This window comes from Lutra lutra, chromosome 6 (genome assembly GCF_902655055.1).
Source record: "Lutra lutra chromosome 6, mLutLut1.2, whole genome shotgun sequence".
In the NCBI taxonomy this organism is placed as follows: domain Eukaryota; kingdom Metazoa; phylum Chordata; class Mammalia; order Carnivora; family Mustelidae; genus Lutra; species Lutra lutra.
Window position 1 is genome coordinate 58,745,875 of NC_062283.1, and position 22,320 is coordinate 58,768,194.

The window sequence follows — 22,320 nt, forward strand, 5'->3', positions numbered from 1 at the left end:
GGCTAATTAAGATTAGGTTACATGGGATGCCTGATGCAGTGAAGGTGTTTTTTAAATGGTAGTTATGATCAAAGCATAACTGGTTTTTCTTAGCCTTTCCTTAATCCTGGTATGCATCCCTGAAAGGCCATCCATTAAGTACAAGTTTGGGTATGGGCTTCTATGTCTCACAAACTTCAATTAAAGTTTCCAAATAAATTCCCAAAGTAAAGGAAATGTTGCCACTGAGACCTGATAAAACCCCACTTAAAATTTAAAAGGCCATTCTGTCGCTGTTTTTTTTCAGGGCTCTAAATTCATTACCTAAAGAGCTGGAGAGAGACGTTCCCCCATCAACTCTAATTCACGACCATTATGTACCAAATTTTGTATATCAAGGGACTCAATTTTATATATTTGAGAGGTCCAAGTGCTTCTATATTTTTATACCAACATTGTAGTCTTTCTTCACTATGGAAGGAAACATTCATCAGGAGGATCTTTTATTTAAGTGACTGGATAAAATTTACAGGTGTTAATTGATGCCAAAAGTGGTCTTTGAACTCCTGGCCTATTTTTAACTTCTTTGAGATATGGAATTTCAGAAAAAAAATATTTATGAATAGATGGGTGGTAAACATGCAAAGGCACACACCAGTGTTTTGTGACTTCCTGAGGACGGTATCAGAAGTATGGCTCAAACGTGAATGGGCTGCCTTGGAATGCTGACTTTTAAGGAAGGAGCTGGTAGGATGAGCAGCAGACCTGAAGAAGGATGGAGATCCTGGAGAATAAGTCATTCCGTCTTTTCGACAATACTTACAAGAAAGGGAGAATGTGGTTGATGCAACGTTAGGATTTCGTTAACATGGAATACTTGATAAAGTGGAAAGATGAGGGGCGCCTGGGTGGCTCAGTGGGTTAAGCCGCTGCCTTCGGCTCAGGTCATGATCCCGGGGTCCTGGGATCGAGCCCCACATCTGGCTCTCTGCTTGGTGGGGAGCCTGCTTCCTCCTCTCTCTCTGCCTGCCTCTCCACCTACTTGAGATCTCTATCAAATAAATAAATAAAATCTTTAAAAAAAAGATTAAAAAAATAAAGTGGAAAGATGATCATAATGAATTTTTAAGGGAAAAGGAAGTATCTCAGTATAAATCTAACCATGGGAAAACAAAAGCATGGGGAAATGAAAAAGCATGAATGTTCATGTTCTAGTACTAAATCCAGGTGGTACGATTAGAAGTGATTTTTCTTTTTTATTATTTTCTGCAATGAAAACACATTACTTTTGTGATTTAAAGTATTTCTTCAGATGACTGAGCTGAAGGGGCACCTGAGAAAGGATAGGTAGGGCTTTGTGCTAAACTGAGAGAGCAAGGCCCTCCTCATTGCGGTTTCGGGAGAGCAGACAGCGGTTTGTGTGCCAATCCATTCTTCCTTGTTAGGATTGACTGAAGTTTGTGATGTTGGGTCAGATTTGGTCCCCCACCCCTCAAAATTGCTAAGATTTACTTCGTTTTTGTATTCTGCAAGTCTGTCTCATTTTTCGGTTGTACACTCAGTATTTAGAGTGTGGTTCTCGTCTTCGGGGTTACTTCTTGTTTGGAGGGGGTGGTGATGATGGTAGAGTATTGACTGAAGCACATGACTTGTATGTTTCCCTGATGATTCTGTTGCGGTCCATGAATGTCTACTGAGCACCTGCTTTATTCCAGGCAGTGTTATAGGTGCTGGGAAAGGTGGGCTCAAAGTCTCTGCAGAGGAGACTGATCAAGAGACTGATTCAGGGGCGCCTGGGTGGTTCAGTGGGTTAAGCCTCTGCCTTCAGCTCAGGTCATGATCCCAGGGTCCTGGGAAATGAGCCCCGCATTGGTCTCTCTGCTCAGTGGGGTGCCTGCTTTCCCCTCTCTCTCTGCCTGCCTCTCTGCCTACTTGTGATCTCTCTTTGTCAGATAAATAAAAATCTTAAAAAAAAAAAAAAAGAAAGAGACTGATTCATAACAAAAATCATGGAGATGGTGAAGGAGAAGCAAAACAAAATACGTAGTCCCCAAGTGCCAAACTCTTGTACCCTTCAGTTCTTCCCTCTTATCTGGTCTATATCCAACAAGATTCTAATATCTATTTTGTTATTTATTTTTCAAGGGAGAGTGGCATCAATGCATCCTACAGCTTTCTCTGTGGTCCTAGTGTTTCTCTGTGGTCCTAGTGTAGCCTGTGTGTGATGACGGAGGCTAAGAAGCCAATATTAAGTTTCTCGGTCCATGTTTTAATAATGCCCATCATTGTCTAGCAACACTGTGGACCCAGCTCTTGACTCTAACTGGAATAGCCAATGAGCATGGATTTCTGGCTTCCAGCTCTTATTAGTCGCACAGTATGTAATTGTCTGCAGGTTATCTCTGAGATTAGTTCAGTCAAACAAGACACAGAATGCGGGGACATAATCAAGACTTATTCTTCCCACTTTATGATGGATTTATATTCTTTATGTATTGTGCTACTGCTGGGGACTTGAGACTTGGCCCTAGGAGTTAATGGAAGCTTAATGTGTAAAAATGACTGTGTGTGTATGTTTGAAAATGGTTAATGTTTTTTTCTATTCATGAACCGGAGAGCACCCACGTTCTGTTCCACTCAAAGGATTAGCTTGGTGGTACCTTTTAGCTACTTCTGTCAAGAACAGCTGGTCCATCATTAACCACGGTGGCCTATTAGCCATTTTTTAATTAAACACATCCAGAGTCTGACTTTTTCTTTTTTTAAAAAATTTACTTATGGACTAAAAATATTATATAGGAATACTCACTTTTGGGTGTACTGTTGAGTCCTTTTTTAAAAAATGAAGTTTCAAGAGCAGTTTTAGGTTTAAAACAATATTGAGAGGGAGTTACAGAGATTTCCCGTATACCTTCTTCTCCAACATATGCGTAGCCTCTCCCACTGTCAATATCACTTACCAGAATGGTGCATTTTTTTTTTTTTTTAAACCAGGGATGAACCTACATTGACGGATAATAATCACCCCAAGTCCATACCATAGAGCTCAGTAAGTTGTGTATTCTATAGGTTTGGACAAATGTATAATGACATATATCTATCATTAAACTGTCATACAGAATATTGAGATTGCCCTAAAAATCCTCTGTGCTCTGCCTATTTATCTCTCCCTCCTACCCCACCCCCGACAACCACTTATCTTTTTACTGTCTCCATGGTTTTGCCTTTTCCAGAATGTCATATGGTGGGAATATGCAGCCTGTAGCCTTTTCAGATTGGCTTCTTGCACTTACTTACTTATCCATTCACCTGCCTGCCTCTTTCTTTATCAGAGGTATGAGTTGTATTTTTCGAGGTCTGCCTCTGAAGCCTTCCAAAATCATACGCGTTCTTCCCATCCAGGGCATCAGCATTTGGTAGAAGCAGCAAAGCAGTGGGACAATAGTTGGACGTTACTGGGACTTTGCCAAAGCTATTTAAAAACCCTAATACAGCTTTCCAAATTGTATGCTCTCTCTTTATTTCCATCCTTTTACTTTGATTTTTTTTCCCCCTGAGGCTTTATTTAAAGAAAGACTTGTAAGTAGCATATATTTAAGGTTTCAAAAAAATCTAATCTGACAGTGTTTGTCATTTAATTAGAAAATTTGAGCGTGGTTACATTTCTTATGTAATTCCTCATATATTTGGGTTTAAATCTACTGGCTGATTTTTTTTTTTTTTTTAATTTGTCCTGTCCCTCTCTTTTTCCCCTTCTTCTTTCTTCCCATCTTTTGGATTAATCAAGTATTTTTTATTATTCCACTTTCCTCCTCTTTCAGCTTGTTAGTTATAAATGTTTTACTTTACTTTTAATGGTTCCATAGAGATGACAACTTGCACACATAAATTATGGGAGACGTTTCCTCAAGGTGTACTTCTTACTATATCCAAACAGCACAACGGCCTTAAGAGACTTTAATTCTATTTATCCTTCTCTTGCATTACATTTTTTATTGTCATGAATTTTAACACCACGCATTTCTTAGCTCCCAAAAGGCATAATTATTATGATTGTACACAGTCGGGGTTCATGTGGATTTACCTGCATATTGATCTTTTCTGTCATTCTTCATTCCTTTCTACAGCTTCAAATTCTACGTGAGGTCATTTTTCTTTGGCCTCAAGAATATTTAGTGCAGGTTTCCAGCAATAAATTCTGTTTTTCTATGTCTGGAAAATGCCAACTAAATAAATAAATTATGTTATTTCCCCTCCCCCTTTTTAAAGATTTTATTTACTTATTTGACAGAAAGAGAGTTCTGAGAGAGAGCGTGAGCAGGGGCGGGGGCAGAGGGGGAGGGAGAAGCAGGCTCCCTGCTGAGCAGGGAGCCCGATGCAGGACTCCATCCAAGGGGTCCATCCAAGGACCCCAGAGATCATGACCTGACCTGAAGGCAGACACTCAATGACTAAGCCACCCAGGTGCCCCTCCCCTTTGTTTTTGAAGGATAGCTGGAGAAAAGAATTGAGTTTGACTTATTTCCTTTTGTTGCTTTCATATCTGGATTTAAGCTTCCCCTGCTAGAGAGCAAAGAGGATGACGGGACTTTCTGTTCATATCCATATTACATAACAAATTAGGTGTATAGTATTATACCAGACACTTTGGGCAACTCAAAGATGAGTATAAGACAGGGTCACTGCGGTCAAGGAAGCTTACGGTTGAATGGAAGAAACATATCTACTTACATAGTTTAAGGGAATAAATCCACAAGGGTGGGATGAGGGAAAGTGCTGGATATAGAGCTAATCGGCCATTATGACTCCACATGGGAACATGAGTGTGGGGATGTGTGCCAGGTTAAATTCCTGCCCTGGCAACATATCACTTGGGAAACATTCTGGTAAGTTACCTGGCCTCTCTGCCTCAGTTTGCCCCTGAGGAAGTGCCAACACCATGAGTGCCTGTCCTATGAGCTGTTGTGAGAATTAGTTGAGTGTGCCCCGCAGTAAGTACCTGGTGAATGTTTATTCATAGTTGCAATTATTTCCTGGCTCTAGAGGCAAGAGAGGTGGAAGAATGCTTCTGAGTAGCCCCAAAGCATACACATAATGGGCCCTTTAAATCCTGAACACCGAGGGGTTCGTTACTGACTGGTGGGGAGGTACCTCCATGCAACACTGCTTACAGGGCACGGCGGGACATTGGGGTTGCCATCTGGGTCCAGTGCCTAAGAACTGGAAATTCCAGCTAATGGTAAATATTTATTTCTTAGTGCCTGAGCAAATGTTCCTAGGCTAGGAATGTTTTCACCGGGAAGAAACAAAGGTGATGGTATGTGTGAAGATAATGGTCTGCTTTCTCACTGGCTGTCAGAAAAAGGGCAACAAAATTGAGAAACTTAATTTCTAGGTTTACTCTTCCCTCCCCTCTCCTCCCCTCTCGTCCCCTCATCCCCTCCTCCCTCCCTACCCCCCCTCCCACCTTTCCCTCTACTTTCTTTTCTCTCCTGGACTGGGTATATTCAAATAAGCTTAACCAGTGCAAACTTTTTCTTTTCTTTTTTTCGGCTACTTCGAGGGGGTGGGCTTGTTTTTTTTCTCTATAGGAAACCTTGGATGAATGATTTCTTGGATTCAGATATTTCCATTTAACATGGGAAATCAAGTGGTTATCCAAATTAAATGAGATACTGTTTTGTTAAACTGTGGGATATAAGAAAGTGAGGTAGTAAAGCGATGTTTATGGCTAGCTCCGGCAGTAATTGTGATCTGAATTTCAGTATTCCTCCATTGTCTCATTTTGATAAGGGATGGAAAAAGGAATTTTATCTACATTAAAAAATGATAATCTTTAAAACAACCACAGTGATTTAAAATAACATAAAGTGTTACTCCAGCTGTCTGCTCTGACCATAGATTCACAAATGTAAGGAATTGGTGCTGGTTGGGGGTGCCTGGGTGGCTCAGTTGGTTAAGCGTCTGGACTCTTGGTTTCAGCTCAGGTCATGATCTCACAGTCGTGAGACTGAGCCACACATGTGCTTGAAATTCTCTCTCCCTCTGCCCCTCCCCCAAATAAATAAATAAATAAATAAACTAACTCTAAAAAAGAATTGGGGCTCATCAGGCAGGGGAGTTGGGCATCTTTTCCCTCCTTCCCTCCTTCCATAAGATTAGATAGAGTAAAACTCCACCATAATTTAATTAGTGGGCCTGGAGCCAAGGTGGTTGTTGTGGGCTGCTGTGTAGTGGAATGATCCTTTGTTAGAGATTCTTGAACCCTCCCAGAAACCACGCAGGAGACCTATGTTCCAGAGACTGAGTCTTCCCCCTGCCCCCCGACTAGAGTAGTCAGTGTTTGGAGACTGGATGGCTTTTGCTCTGTAAAATCAACTGGGAGAATCTTGACAGCGCCCAGAGCACCGGGCATTCTGTTTTGGCAAGGACAGCACCGCTGCTTCTAGAAGCACAGAGGGAACTACGGCTGCTGATTTTTCTGTTGTTTACCAGCTGCAGGATGCAGCTGTCCTTATCTACGGTCTGACTGAGACCAGCTATTTTCAGAAATTTAATACAGTGAGGGCGAGTTGAGGCAAATAGCAGCTGTACGTTTTACTGCTGACTTTTTGGCTATTCAAATTTGTCTTTGTCTTTAATTTGCCAGTTGGTCATCTCTGAGGAAATGGGGATTATTATCCCCAGGCCCTAAGTTGTAAGCTGAACTCGCCTGGATCTTGTGCCCACAGCGCTGAGGGTCATTTGAGGTCAAATTATTTCCTTTGCAGGGCCTGACTGTGGGCTCTGGGGAACCCCTGGTGTGGTGAGAAGGGGACTTTATAAAGGGATTGCTGCCACAGGACAGGTCCAGGTCCATTCAGCGGTGCTTGTGTGGAGGGTGGTCATCAGTACAAAGAAGTGAGATCTGTGACTAAGCCTTTAGGTGTTTGATGTCATTTCAGGCCATTCTACTTATTACCATATTCCAAGGTTTCATTCAGTTAGTCAACAATCTTTACAGTCTTTTGTGAGCACCACCTGTGTGTCTGGTACTATGTAAAGAAGGAAGATGATCTCTGGGGCTTTCAGTAGCTCAGTCACCGAGATGAGGACTCTTAGGCAAATAATGACAATTCAGTGTGATCAGCAGGTGTTAGAACAGAAGGGTACACAGGAAATTACCAGGTTGTAGTGGGAGGCAGGGGTACTGACCCACCAGAAAACACAGAGAAAACAAGAGCAGACATGTGTTTGTCCATGTGAAAGTCATTTTTTTTTTTAAGATTTTATTTATTTATTTGACAGAGATCACAAGTAGGCAGAGAGGCAGGCAGAGAGAGAGAGAGGAGGAAGCAGGCTCCCTGCTGAGCAGAGAGCCCCATGCGGGGCTCGATCCCAGGATCCCCGGATCATGACCCGAGCCAAAGGCAGAGGCTTCAACCCACTGAGCCACCCAGGCGCCCCATGAAAGTCATTTTTTAAAGAAAAAAACCTGACCGTAGATTCTTTCGAGACCAGGTTTTGGTCCTCATCCCTGAGATTTTCCCATCTCAGGGAAAGGAGGTTCTGCCCCCAGAAGAAGCCTTTGACTCTGCAAAGAACACTTGTTTTACTGAGAACCTTGTTGTGTTCTGCTCACTTGCAAGCTTTTCAGAAAGCTTTCACTGTTGTGCAGTATGAAAAGTACAGGAATAAAGGTGCAGTGTCTCACTCGAAAGGCTGGAGTTTGAACTTTGAATCTCTAAGAACTAATAGAAGAGACTGGCGGATCCAACAATTTGACTTTCAACTTCTTAAATTCACAGCTGGCCTGTAGGCATCTGGGAAGGATTAGAGACAGAGCGTAGATACTGGAGTTCATGAGGATAAATGCCTCCTCCTGCACTTGACATTGAGCAGGGGCTCGGTACATGTTTGCTGCTATCTTCTGTATTGAGATTTGAATTCTGCGTTCTCCTTTTTTGACTCAAGAGCAAATGGTACCCCTCTGCACATTAAGAAGAAAGGGAACCAACATTTGCTGAGTACGTGCTGTGTCCCAAACACTGTCCTGGTGCTTGACACCTGTGATTACCTAGCAAGCTTTCACGAAAGGTCCTGAGAGGTTTTGGTCAGCATTGGAATTCAGACATATTTCTGTATTGTGTTGAAGGCCATGTTCACTGTTTGAGGCACCACTCTACACAAGACTAAAGAAGCTAGTAGAACATTACCATTTATAGTTGTAAGATAGATCCCTATTTGGGAGGTGTTAAAATGTGAAAAAATTCACATCATAGAATTGATCAAATATGATGTAGTTGAGGTTGAGTGTACAGTTTATAAGGAAAAGTCTAGAAGCAGATTCTTGGGGTCTTGAGAGTGATACACTCTGTTTCCTAACATGTATTCACACAGGCTTTTTTTTTTTTTCCTTTTTAAAATTGTCTTTAAGGATAAGATGGGATTAACATAAGCAATGCATTTAGTAAAAACTGATGGAACACCCAATATGTTTCGAGCCCTGTACCAGACACTGGAGATACTAGATGAAAACACACCCATACCAAACACACACAAAGCAAAACACAAAAACAGGGAATCCTCCCTGAAGATGCTGGGAGTTTTATAGGAGGGATGGGTATGTGAACCACAATGTAGAGGACATTCTGTGGACTTGAAGTGGGCTTTTATTTTTTTCCTGAGACACAGTGTCTCCATGTTCAGAAAAGGCCAAATTTATTAGTCGATGACACCTCTAACCCCTTAATCCACACCCTTGCTGGCTTTCTCAAAGAATCCATTGAGAGGAAATCAGAATCAATATTTGTGAAAATAAGCTTATTTTCTCCATTGACTACCAGTACTGGATATCATATTTTTATTTATTTTTGAGGCCAAAACTTGTATCTGGATAAAGCTTCATAGCTTCCAGTTTGGGCCTAGTTTCTCCATCCTTTTTTTATGAGATTGTCTCTTGATCTGTCATAACTCATGTGCCTATAACATACAATTGATAATGAGAAATTGCATCAAGGTCAACAGCAGGTTTTATGATACACCAGTTGATTTCAACATTTTAAGTACATATTCCTCATATTCTTTAGGAGCGTCAGCTGTGACTCCTGATTTTCCCATAATATATTTTTTTTTTCCACAGAGAAACTTTGATTTATTTATAATTGGGTTTTGTCAGGGGACAGTTGGGATGACCAACCATTGAAATGACTTGTCGGGGCGCCTGGGTGGCTCAGTGGGTTAAAGCCTCTGCCTTCGGCTCAGGTCATGATCTCAGGCTTCTGGGATCAAGCCCCGCATCGGGCTCTCTGCTCAATGGGGAGCCTGCTTCCTCCTCTCTCTCTGCCTGCCTCTCTGCCTACTTGTGATCTCTGTCAAATAAATAAAATCTTTAAAAAAAAAAAAAAAAAGAAATGACTTGTCACCAAAAAAAGAACTAGAAAAAAACATGGGGAAATTCTTCTTTGTTTTTATTCTCAGAACAGGAGGTAAGTCTCTTCTGACAATAATAGAAAACACTAAAGTCATACAAGAAAGAATCAACTTCTTAACATTACATGTACAAGCCAGAAACCATCATAGGCAAAATCAAAAGACAGAATAATGACTGGAAGAAGTCATTTGCAAGATAGGGTTAATAGGCTTTTAAAAAAATGAAGAGCTTTTACAAATGAATTAAGAGACTGATGGCCCCAAAGAAAAATGGGCCGTCTGTGAACGAGAGAGTTCACAGAAAAGGAAATACTGAAGATTCTTTAAGGTGGGTTTTTTAGCCTTGTTCAGAATAGGGAAGAATTAAAATGGGAACCTATACTGAGATGCGGTTTTAAGCTCTGAGATGGTAAGGAGGGAAAGGTATGACACCATTTTTGTGTTGTGAGGGTATAGGAAAAGAAGCCCAGTGTTCGTCCTGATGTGTGTACACTTCAGCCCAGCCTTTCTGGAGAACCAATTGGTATTTTCTCCCAAAGTATATGGCAGCTGACTACTGACCTTGCACTCCCAGGAATATGTCCTACCTATCGTCCCGCCTACCTCCGCCATGTGTGTAGAAGATTGCAAGCCCAAGTATTCCTCGTAGCATCCTTTGTAATAAAAGAGTGGAAACAGCATAAATGCCCTTCAACAGAGAACAGGTCATGTAAGTTGTGGAACATCCACACAGTGGAACAGTCTGCACTTGTCGAAAGGAGTCAGTCAGCCATTTATGTGTTAACCTCAAGAACTGTTTTTAAATGATAAAAAGGCAGAGTGTACAACATTGGGTGTGCTCGGCTGCCATATTGTGTTAAAATAAAAAGTGAAAGTTAAAAAAATGTAATAAGTGCAAAAGAGCTGGGATTGGGTGGAGAATACATATTACCTATTTATTGGCGTATCGACTGTGTGGAGGAAGACACGAGGAATTGGTAAGAGTCACCACTGGCAGGGGAACTGAGTAGCTGAGGGAGAACTATTTTTCACGGTAGCCCATTCGTACTGGTGGAATTATATACCAGGTATATTCTGATTCTAATGGTATGCATCCAACTAATGATCTTATTAAATAATACTAATTTAATCAAATTGAGCAAGTTCAGAAACACTTTGAGTCACTGAGATGAGCGTGAGCCTTCTTACCTTAAGGTCATAGGTTTCCTATTATGAAGTTACTTTCTATCTTCCACAGTGCCTTAAGGCAAGCTTGTAAGATTCATGCAACTTCTTTTCATGGTTAGAATTGTTCAAAGGCTGTTTTGTGGGAAAGGCTTCCTAATGGGTTCTCAGTGAGTGAAATTTAGGGAAGCCCACGTCATTTCCAGCAGCATGATCTCCTCATGTGTCCACGGGACTGAGCTCTTGTAAGGCTCAGCAGTATGTTTGAATGAGAGTGAGCTCCAGCTCTGAACCAAGAGAGCCCACTTACTCTATCATCACATCCTTTTTCAAGAAAGCTAGTCAGTGAGTCAGCTCAGGGCTGCAACATTACTGTTGATGTCAGCAGCCTGGACAGCTTGCAGACACATGCGCCAGCAGCTGGGCGGGGCTCACCCTCCCTTCCTTCTCCCTCCAGAGCCAGCTGGTTCTTACCAGCTCTGGCAGCTTCAGACAGCACTACTTATGGCTTCCTGTGGCTTTTCCCCCTCTGTATCCAGGAGAGGAACAGATCCCTTGTTTAGGGCAACGATTAGCCACTCCACTTAAATGTGGGTGGATTTAAGTTTTGAAGTTAACTCTTAGGAATGAACAGAATGGATGGATGACATATACACTCAAGACTAGCAACTACCTTGACTTGGGCTTGGGGTAGTTAAGGGAGAAACACACTCTGGCCAGCTAACCTGGGATAAAATTTAAAAATAGCCTTAAGTGAGGTGGCAACTGATACAAAATACTTTCATTATGCTATGCTTGGATAGAACTAGGGAGTGTGTGTGAGGTGTCTTTTAAAATAATTTCCCAATGCCTTTGCCATTTTTGGCCAATTTAATCCTCTGAGCCTCCCAAGGGTGAGTTCCTTCTTTCTGCAGGCTCTGCTGGGGCTCCAAGCTCTCAGAGACTCAGTGTCCATTCAGCTCCACTACGGCCTTGGTCTGACACAGGGCTTCCCAGGAAAGCTGAGCAGGGCTTCTTGGCACTGCACTCCTCTTCCTGCTTGCATCCCATGACCTCCAGGGGCCCTGGGGGCAGCTAGACCACATAAGGCCAGCAATGTCCACTTAGCAACTGATGATTTTATTTTAAATGTTAGCCCATTCCCTGCGTATGCAATGGAAGCACCTCCTTGTCTCCCTTTCCTGTAGCAGGGGCTGGGCAAGAGAAGAAAGATGGAAAGACAACAGACTAAAGAATCAGAAGCCTAGGAAGTTTGGGGAATTTTTGTCTTATAGTTATTTGGCTCTTAACCCTTTTGTAAAATTATTTTCCAAACTAAAAAATAAGAAAAGTTGAAAACATAGTAAACACTCCTAAACTTAACACCATCGAGATTTAACAGTTAATTCACATTTAACGTCTTTGCTTTATCTATATACATGTATGTGTATTTCTAGCTCATATTTCCATTTCCAAGACTTCCCTCCAAATGTCTTCAAACTGCTATCACTTCTTCTAAGGGCTAAGGAATCAGCATCTTTCCATGTCCTTCTTTTTTCACTTTTTGTTTGCAAAAAAAAAAAAATTTTTTATTCTGAAAATTTGGCTTATTCTTGCCAAGACCTCTTACCCTGAGTTGGATTTAATAAGAATTCACACTAGAAGAGTTAAGTCATTGTCTCCTACCCATTGTTTCCTTTTTATTCCCCCTTTTTTTTTTAAAGGGAGAAATCATTGTATATCTCAGGTATTATTCACTATCAGAACTTAGGAACTGAATAGATTCAGGTAATTTTTTGAGAGACAGTTGGTAACTGTCATCATCTGAACCCTCGTTTATGTCTGAAATCCTGAAATTACATAGATTGAGATAACAAAGCTCTCCTTGTTATCTACATTCCTGTTCTCTAAATGTGGGAACTACATAGATTCAGATAGTTAGATACTCATGGCAAGGGAGATAGCCTTTGCTTTTATCAGAGCCAGTTCTTATACACCTACTAGACCTATAGGAGGTCATGAAATCGAATTTGATTTCCATTACATGACCATATGGGAGAACAGGGGAAACAAGCATGAGATGCTATCATCATCCTTAAAATAATTTTAGTTATGTATTTATTTGTGACTGTAATTCCTTTGAGATGAAACTTCAGTGGCAGTTGAATGTCTTTGTTTTTTTAAACAGTCGCTGGTCTGTTGGGATCTGGAATATTTTCAAATATAAAACCAAGTTACTGGGCCACAGTTGAGGTGTCTGATAATTGCAGAATCTCTCATCTTTATCTCAGGGCCAGAGTGGAGGCCCTGCCTTTTGTCCCTTCCCTCAGAAGCCAGAGCAGCTCCTTGTGGTCATGTGGTTGCTTGTGTTGGGCTTACAGGGGTTTGACATTTCCTGTAAATGTCCAGTGGGTCCAGACAGAGAAGTGACAAAAGCTCAGCAAAGAAGATCGCTTGGAAACTCGACAGGCCTGATCTTGAATCCTCGCTTTGTGACTTTGGGCAGGTTAGCAAACCTCTTAGAGGCTCAGTTTTCTCATCTGTCAGATGAAGCTCAGAAGAGATACCTTCACAGCAAATGGATTACTTATATTTCATGATGAATCATTTTGCACAGTACTGGTAATGGTTTATTTCTTAAAGTCTCCGTTGTCTACTGGATCTGAGCAACAAGTGGGTCAGCTCAGATGGAATAGCAATTAGTTTTCATTGAATTTAGCAAATGGGCTTTTAAAAACCATTATTAAAGTGATGGAAAATTTCACAAACATGGCATAGGATTTTCCCTTCTTTTTACATGTTGGGTGAGATCTGGAGGGAAAGTTCGGTGGAAAGGGTAAGCTTTGGCTTGTAAGGAAGCTTCTTCTTGAGTCTATCAGGCATATCTGGCTGTAGAGTGGGGAGAAGGGGCCTTGTGGAATCCAGCTGGGTAGTGCCAGGAGCCAAAGGGTTAAGTTGAACCACTTTAGCAGATTGGCAAGGAGCATCTAGGCTGGGTAATTAATGCTTCATTTCAGGGGGTCATTGATGCGTCAAAGTTGTTAATTAGTTTTATGAAAACAGATTGTGCAACCACAGGGAGATTGTAATTGGGTAGTAATTGAAAATAACTCAGTGGTAAACCTTAGTTGAGTGAACCAGTTGGGGGTAAGTTGGAAGGAGAGAGGGAGTTGGGGTGGGTGGGTTGGGCGTGGGGAAAATGACTTAGCAGGGCTGACAATAAATGAAACGTAAGTTGAACAGAGAAGACCTGGTCTAATCTTTTTTGTTCAGAAATGAGGAAACCGGTCTAAGGAGGGAAGGGGTTTTTCTAAAACCACACAGCTAGTTAGAAGTCTTTTTCCTTTCTTCCCTTGCAGTGAAATCCCAGGATATTAATGACTTTGATGTTTAGGAGTTGGCTATGCGGAACATCCAATGCACGCTGGAAAAGATTTCCCTAAGTGTATACTTAGGAAAGCTGCTAGATCACAGGAGGGAGGAAAGGTAGTCCTAGAACCTCATTTCATTTGTAAATCACTTTTGCCATGACCAAGGTTTGCAAGAATGTTCCTTTACCACCCATTATTGGTGGTAAAGGAAGCCAAGGACTTTCCCCCAGGACTAGAAAACTCTTCAGCCTTCCACAGTGTATCCTCTTAGGAAGGGCCGGTCAACGGGGAAGTGCTTTTTGGTTTGATATTAAAAGAGAAGACTTATTTTTGAGCTTCAGTTTCGAGCTGTAATTTAGCCAAGCACCAGAGTGGGCACTTGGCTTTGGAACCTGTAGGAACACAGGGTTGCAGGGGCACAGCTGGAAATGGCTCATTCCAGTGTAGCCCAAATACAAGTTCAGTCACCGTTCTCACAAACACTACTACAAACCTCTGTAGCCCAGGGGTGTTCAAGCCCCCAAATTTCAATCAGTTCCTTGTTGACCTCATCCATTTGGCTGGTTCCATGTGCTCAGTGGTTCTGGAAATCAGAAAGGAAAATAGGTCAGCAGAGGAAGTTTAGGTGTGACCCAGCCGTGGAGTTGAGGTGAACCATTTATCTCTCTTCCCCTATCACCTGGTACTAGTATCTGGAAGGACTAAGTGGACTTGCATGGAGAGTAATCAGGAGGACATTTTGGGGCTCGTTGGGCCAAAATAAATCACATGCTCTTTAAGGTCACACAATAGAACCACCTGTCTGGTATTGGCTCCCTGGGGAGCTCTCCCCTCATTATCCCTGCCTCCTCCCCTTTCTTTGTGTCTTACCATCTCTACCTCATTTCCCCAGTGAGGCTTCCAAGTGAGCATGATGAGCTCATGGCTGGAAGGCAAAAAGAATTGGCTTTTTTAAGTTCCTGCAAAGGGACTTTGATTATCTGGTGGATAGATGGCCCCCACTGGCCAAGTTTCCTGAGAGGCCTTTCTCTTAAGGCTTAGTATCTACCTCACTGCAATAAGTTGGGGGGCAGTGTTGCCCCTTTGGGCCTGTGAACTCTTCAGAAAAGTCTAGAGAGGCACTCAGCCAAGTAGGTGATCTTCAGACTCTCCTGTTCCTTGGCTACCAGTAGGAGCCACAGCAGCCATAACATTTTCAAGTTACCAAAGGGAAAACATACTTATCAGTGGTAACTACTTTTAAAAATAACATGTATTGTTTTTATAATCATGAAAGTTAATATTTCCCTGTGGAGAACTTGGAAGCCCAAAGATGCATAAGGAATAAATTAAGTCACTTGTAATCTATTTTGTGAATGTTTGGGTAAGTTCATGCTTATAGCTTTTGCAAGAGGATGAGACCCTTTCCTGGCTTTCTTGTTTAGAATATTTGTCTTTCAGTATCTAAATCTTATTAGAGGTATTCTTTATTTGCTGTGAACTCAACAGTGAACTTTCTGAATCAATAAAGAATTAATTCATTCCACATGTCCTGATGAGTTTACTTCCGATTAGAGCTATCAGAGGTCGTACAATGCTTGAGTTGCTGTGCTGCAATGCAATTTTGATGGATATTATAAATAGTAAGGTAAAGGGAGGAAAGAAATTAAGTATCTATGAGCCAGGTTTTCTTTTCCTATAAGAAAAAACTGCAGATAACTTGAAAAATCTGGAATGCAGCTGGCTGCTGTGTATCCTGGGTAAAGCAGGGAATGCCTATACTTAGTAGCTGAATAGATTTTCTAGAAAGATGATTGTCACATGATCTTGGGCTTTGGTTATGGTTGTTAACCCCACTGTGGTGACACTAAAACCATTCTTAGGGGCAGTTTCATATTCACTCGACTCATTGTTAATTACAAGAGAGCATTCTGCAACAGTCTGTCTTTCTGAATGACATTGGAAATCATGTACTTAATTTCCATGGATAGGGTCCTTTGGCAAAAGTGGGGGAAAAATTAAATATTTAAAGTTTTGAACTAAATTCAGGAAATGGGTGGGTGGACTCCTTAGTCTGTTGGCATGTGATTTGTGGGCAGGAATTTCTCTCTTTAAGCAAGAACAGTGCACTATATTGACTGACCATGTTGTCCAATGTAATGTTGTTCCTGAGAACCAAAGTGTAGACAAGTGCTCTTTGTCTAATTGAGTGAATAAAAAATGTGTATTGGCATGAATGGCCATGTGCGTTTCAGGGAGGAGGGGCACATGCCAGGGCCCTATTGAATTAAAAAATTTAAAAGCACATACATAAAACTTTGTGGATTGGAAGGGGCAGCTGGGAATGCATTACCCAAGTCTTAAACTTGCACGGAAGGCAGAAGCAGGATATGGGTGGTGGTTCAGAGGACAAATGCTGTTGGAACGGTAGACACGTGCAGTAATCGGTGGTCTTTGGAATCTGCAGTCAGTTGTAAGAATTTCTCAGGCCTTAAAGGTTGTAAAAGAGAGAGTTGTGTTTGCTTTGTGTTTTTTACAACCCTTCAACCCAATACTTTGAAATGAGGGTCAATGTCTTCCCGATTGAGGAACTCGAAAATGTTTTGCTTGTCACGTGTGAGTGAAGTCATGAGGGTTCTAATGAGTGGTGATCAACACTCCCTAAACCCTGCCCCATGGGATCTGGCCACCTGGCTCCCGGATTTGCATCCCTGCCAGAAGAGACAATAAAAAGATTAAGGTCAATGGACTTGGTCCATTAAGGTCAATGCCACAAGTGCCTGCCAGAGTTTGAAAGCCTAGCGGCAAATGACAAGCGTAGTAGAGGTATCAAGCCGACTTGAGTTGTGCACTAGCCTTCTTCCCATGGCTGTGTGCCCTCTCTGGGCCTTAGTGGTTTCACCTGTAAAATGGGGAGATATGATCTATTATTTCCCCATTCCACAACTGGGTGCAAGCTGTGGTTTTTACTTCTCCCAGTCACTGTAGCAGCATCCTAACTGGTATCTCTATTTTGTTTCTTGCCCCCCTAAAATCTATTCTCCACATTCCAGCTGATGCTCATGAAGCTCACCATTTCCATCTGAAACCTTGTTTGTTTGCTTACTTGTTACTGTCTTTCTGACCCTCCCCTCCAGAATGCAAACTTCATGAAGGCCTCCATTAAATCCCTTGGAGCTGTACCCTGGCTCCCTGGGGGCGGTCCTCACTCTCTCCATCCAGATGCTTTTGCCTCTGGTGTTCTCGAGAGCTGCTCTGAAGAGGGAGTCAGGAAGCCTAGGGTTTAGCCTTAGTTCTGCCCCTTACTGGGCAGGAGCCTGTCATTAAGAAAGTCACATCATTTCTCTAGACCTCAGTTTCCTTACTTGTAAAGAGAGGGTGTATTAGTTTGCTTGGGCTACCATGATGAAGTATCACAGACTGAAACAGAGACGGGTTTTGTCACAATTCTGGAGGCTAGAAGTTTGAAGTAAAGGTGTCCTCAGGCTTCTCTCCTTGGCTTGTAGAAGATGGTAGCCTTCACCCTCTGTCTTCACATGGTCATCCCACTGTGTGTGTCTGTGTCCTAATGGCTTCTCATAAAGACACCAGTCATCTTGGTATAGGACCCAACTATCCCCCAATCCCGTCTTTTTTTTTTTTTTTTTTTAAAGATTTTATTTATTTATTTGAGAGAGAGCATATGAGCGAGGAGAAGGTCAGAGAGAGAAGCAGACTCCCCGCGGAGCTGGGAGTCCGACGCGGGACTCGATCCCAGGACTCCAGGATCATGACCTGAACCGAAGGCAGCTGTCCAACCAACTGAGCCACCCAGGCGTCCCCAATCCCGTCTTTTTAAAGTTCCTTAGTTGGCCCTGTCTCTCTGTACAGTCACATTTTGAGGTTCAGAAAGTTTTGACTTCAACATATGAATTTTGATGGATATAATTCAATCCATACAGAGGAGAATGTGCTAGGTATTATCTAAGACCATTTCCAACTCTATCAAATTATATTTTAAGTTGGAGATCTTCTTCTTTACTCCCTTGTCCAGTTCCCAGTTCCACTCCTCTGAGGTAACAGCTTGGTGCATATATACTTCCTTTTTTTTTTTTTTTTTTTTTTTTGTAAGATTTTATGTGAGAGAGAGAGAGAGAGAAAGCAAGCAGGAGAGGAGAGAAGCAGAGGGGGAAGAAGACTCCCTGCTGAGCAGGGAGCCTGATGCAGGGCTCGATCCCAGGGCCCCAGGATCATGACCTGAGCAGAAGGCAGACCCTTAAGCGACTGACCCACCCAGGTGTCCCTGCTTCCTAATTTTTAATGCTTACACATAGCTCCATTTATATATTTGAAGGGTTTCAAAGTCTCTGTGTGTGTGTATTTAGCAATAATGTAAGTTATGGACTGTCAAAACAGCAGAATTTATATATAAAACAAATGGAACAAAAAGAACACCTGGGGTTTCAGTTTCATTTTTTTTCTCTCTAATTTTTGAAGTATGTAATAAAAAACATTTTTCTTTGTTTCCTCCCCCAGCTGGAAACTGACAAGCTGGCTCTCCCAATGAGTCCCGGCCCCCTTAGCCCGAGCCCCATTCCCAGCCCCAACACGAAACTAGAGAATTCCACTCTGCTGACGGTGGAGCCTTCCCCGCTGGATAAGAACAAGGGCTTCTTCGTGGATGAGTCCGAGCCCCTTCTTCGCTGTGACTCCACATCCAGCGGCTCCTCGGCACTGAGCAGGACGGGCTCCTTTATTACCAAAGGTATGGGCTTGGCAGGATGGTTACAAGGCGTATTCTGTAAGCCTCCCCCAGAGGAGACCCTGAGGTTTCTCCCTCAACAGTTGCACAGTCCAGGGGTAGCTGAGTCTTTTGGGTGACCTGCCCAGGAAGATGTATCATAGACCCCAGGATGATGGGTCTCCTGGGCCTGAGAGAAACCATGTCACTCGTCAGCCACCACCCACCCTGAAGGTCTTTACAGCTCTGATTATCTGGCGGACAGTCTGCATTGGTCGCCCTTTATCCTCATGATTCTATCAAAGGTGTTTCAGGAAGGTCTGATAAAATGCAGTCTGGCAAGTTTTGTTGAAAATTATTTACCAGGTTTGTAGAATCCAAGGATTTAAAGTATAACCTATCTTGAGAGTCAGAAGTGTAGGTTTCAGTAACTCAAATTAAAATTAATCCTCTTAAGAATCGTTGCAAATAGCAATGTTTTAAGCATTGTAGGTTAGTATTATTAGTAATAATTAGTAAAATTAGTAAATAATTTGCCACTTGTGGTTTTTAATAGCATGATAGGGATTGGCACGCACACTGTATTGATGACAAATTTTTGTTCAGAATTTCCCGGTTTGGGGAATTCCAATTATACTTTTGTGAAAGGGTTATATTTTATGTTTATAAAATATGTTCTATTTTCTATACCTTACCTATTTAGATTATCTCTTTTATATTTATATGAAAGATTTGTATTTTAGTTTGTATTTTATGTTCCATGTTATATTTTGGAGAAAACTTTTTTATAATAGTAATAAAAGTCACAGTCCTTCACCACATTGTGTGAGGTCTGGCCCAAGAAGCAGTATTTTCTTATTTATGTGCTTTTGCTCTTAGCAGTTTAGTTTTAAAATTTGGCAGTGTCATTAGCAGTCAGATGAGCAGACTACATTGATCTGGAATTTTTGAGAGCCAGGGTGGACTGATGTCTTTGTTTAGTAAACACATTACAGATGGGAGAGGGTTGTTTCGTTGTGTTTTCATTTTATTTAAGTTTCTGTAGTATTCCAGCATTCTCCTGAGTTTTGGAAGAATCTAGATATCTTTTAAGTTGAGGCAAAGTCATGCTAATGACAATCAACAACCCAGTCAAGTGGTTCCCTGTTTGATCTCCAGGACTCAAATCTTGTTTGTTATCTTTAGTGCAAGGCAAAAACTACTGGGTTGTTTAAAATGTGCCAGAGGTTCCCTTACTCACCTTGAGGGTAGGGGGTGGGGACAGCCTTCTAGGTGGGGAGCTGTCCCTCCTAGCTCTCCTCCTCTCCTCGGTTTCCCCAGTACCGTCCCTTACCTCTGTCCCCTTCCCTCCCTTCTCCTCCCCGCAGAAAAGAAGGACACAGTGTTGCGGCAGGTACGCCTGGACCCCTGTGACTTGCAGCCTATTTTTGACGACATGCTCCACATTCTGAATCCTGAGGAGCTGCGGGTGATAGAAGAGATTCCTCAGGCTGAGGACAAGCTGGACCGGCTGTTTGAGATTATCGGAGTCAAGAGCCAGGAAGCCAGTCAGACCCTCTTGGACTCTGTGTATAGCCATCTTCCTGACCTGTTGTAGAACCCGAGGTCTGCTACGCTTTGGAAGTGACTCGGTTTAGTGGCAGGGTGGTTTTTCGTTGGTTTTGTTTTCATTTTTCTAGCTTTTTGGGTGTGTGTGAGTGTGTGTGTGTGTGTGTGTGTGTGTGTGTGTGTGTGTTTAACAGAGTATCTGGCCAGTGTTTTGAGTTCTTTCCTTTTTTAACCCTTCTAGGACATTAGTCTATAAGCCTTCTCGAGGTGTAACTGTTGAAAAATACCCACCACTAAAGTTTTTTGGGTTCCATATTTTCTTCGTTTCGATTTCTTATGTATTTTCCGAATTGTTCTGTGCACTTTAAATTCACTTATTGGACCCCAAATGCAGTGTGACTTTCCTTGCACACTGGATTGTGAGGCTCTTAACCTCTTAAAAGTATAATGGCATCTTGTGAATTCCTAAGCAGTCTTCATGTCTCAACATCCACGTCTGGGTTTTTTTTTATTAATGATTACTATTTTTATTATTAATTGTAATTTACAAATTTTGTTAAGGGTTGAAGAAATGTAATACCCCGTTGAGTTACTGTAATACAATTAGACTTTGAGTTCTCTTTTTAATATGCCTTGGTGTACAGTTCATATTCATGGCTGAAACTTGACCACACTGTTGCTGATCGTATGGTTTTCACTTGAGCACCGTGTAGAATGCTTGATTACTTGTGCTCCTCTTACGCTAATATGCTCTGGGCTGGAGACATGAAATCCTCAAGCCATCAGAACTTGCTATTTAAGTGGCTTGACAATTGGGCCACCAAAGAACTTGAACTTCATCTTTTTAGGAATTGAGCTGTTCTGGAACATACTGCTGCACTTTGGAAAGTCACAACTGAGAGCCAGTGGCACCTTTTTTCCATAGGGAATTTGCCCAGCTTTGCTTTAAAAGATGTCTTGTTTTTTATACACACATTGCCAGTAGGTCCAGTCCACCTCAAGGCCTTGGTCTTGGTGGGTCTCCTTCGTCCTTCAATCACTTTAATTAAAAACGGCTGCAGCTGTAAGAACTCTTGTCCAATATATTTGCAACTCTGCTCCCATTTATAAACCTGCGCGCTCTCTAATGTTCAGTTGGCAGACTCGCATGCAAAGGTGGTGTGGACTCCCTTTGTGTGGGCGGGGATTGTGGGTCGTGGTGAGGGACAGATATCAGAAAAATGCCTTCAAGTGTACTAATTTATTAATAAATATTAGGTGTTTGTTACTTGAGTAGTTTGAGTGTGTTTACTACTTGCCTTCTACATGTACTCAAGTTGTAACCCTTTGATGAGTCTCTTGGAAAAGAATGTGTATATTCCAGAAATCTCAGCATTCCTGATCTGTAAATCATGCAAGTTAACAAAGCTTTGTGTCTGGAAGAGTATCTGGAGGTACGTAGAGAAGGATGACCAAGTGTTAAAGAGGACCAAACATTCATGAGTCTTTTGAGGGTAAATCGGAGGCTCCTAGGTTTGGAGTTCATCCCTATTTTAGGAAATGAGGATTTGGAGGTGGAGAGGCGGAAATGAGGACCAGGTGCAGGAGTATATTCTTACTTGTGTCCATCTAGGAAGTTTACAACTCATGAGGAGTCTAGACCAGTTCACAGGCTTCTGTGTGAACCTTCTTTCTCCCTGAGTAGCTTCGGGGGGCTTTCTTGGCCATTGGGCCAGGTAAAGTCTTATGTTGAAGGAATATATTACATCATCTTATATGTATTGTTTTATATTACATTGTATCTTATATTTGATCACATAACTGCCTTAGCCTGAGAAACCCCAGCTCTGCAGAATTCCAATGGCCAGGCCATCAGCAATTTTGAGTTCCTCTTTCAGTGGGAAAGTAGAAGTAGATGGCCTGTCTGAACACTTTGACTCCCTTGTCAGTGACATTAAAGAGCTTTTCTGCTTTCAACCACTTCCACGTGGCTGGTTTCTAGAGAATACTTCTGGCATTTGGTTTTATGGTTCTCAGGCCAGGTTTCCCTTCCTCTTTTGTCAACAGATGGCAGAAACCCTTTACAAACATAAAAGCAAAGTAGAATGGGTTAGAGATAGTGGGGGAGGAGACAGAGTGTGTTTTTCAGATGGTTTCAAGACTGCTACTTCTTTTTGTGGGGGCTGAAAA

The 22,320-nt window shown here is 42.0% G+C and overlaps 1 protein-coding gene across 1 annotated transcript in view; it reads left to right on the forward strand.

Moving 5' to 3' along the window:
* Positions 1–21,418, forward strand: part of TNFRSF21 (TNF receptor superfamily member 21) — a 65,904-nt gene extending 44,486 nt beyond the window's left edge. Inside the window, exons 5-6 of the mRNA XM_047733589.1 lie at positions 18,399–18,627; positions 19,971–21,418. Coding sequence (XP_047589545.1) covers positions 18,399–18,627; positions 19,971–20,200 — 459 coding nt within the window. The 3' untranslated portion in view covers positions 20,201–21,418. The remainder of the gene's footprint in view (positions 1–18,398; positions 18,628–19,970) is intronic.
* The last annotated feature ends 902 nt before the right edge of the window (positions 21,419–22,320 follow it).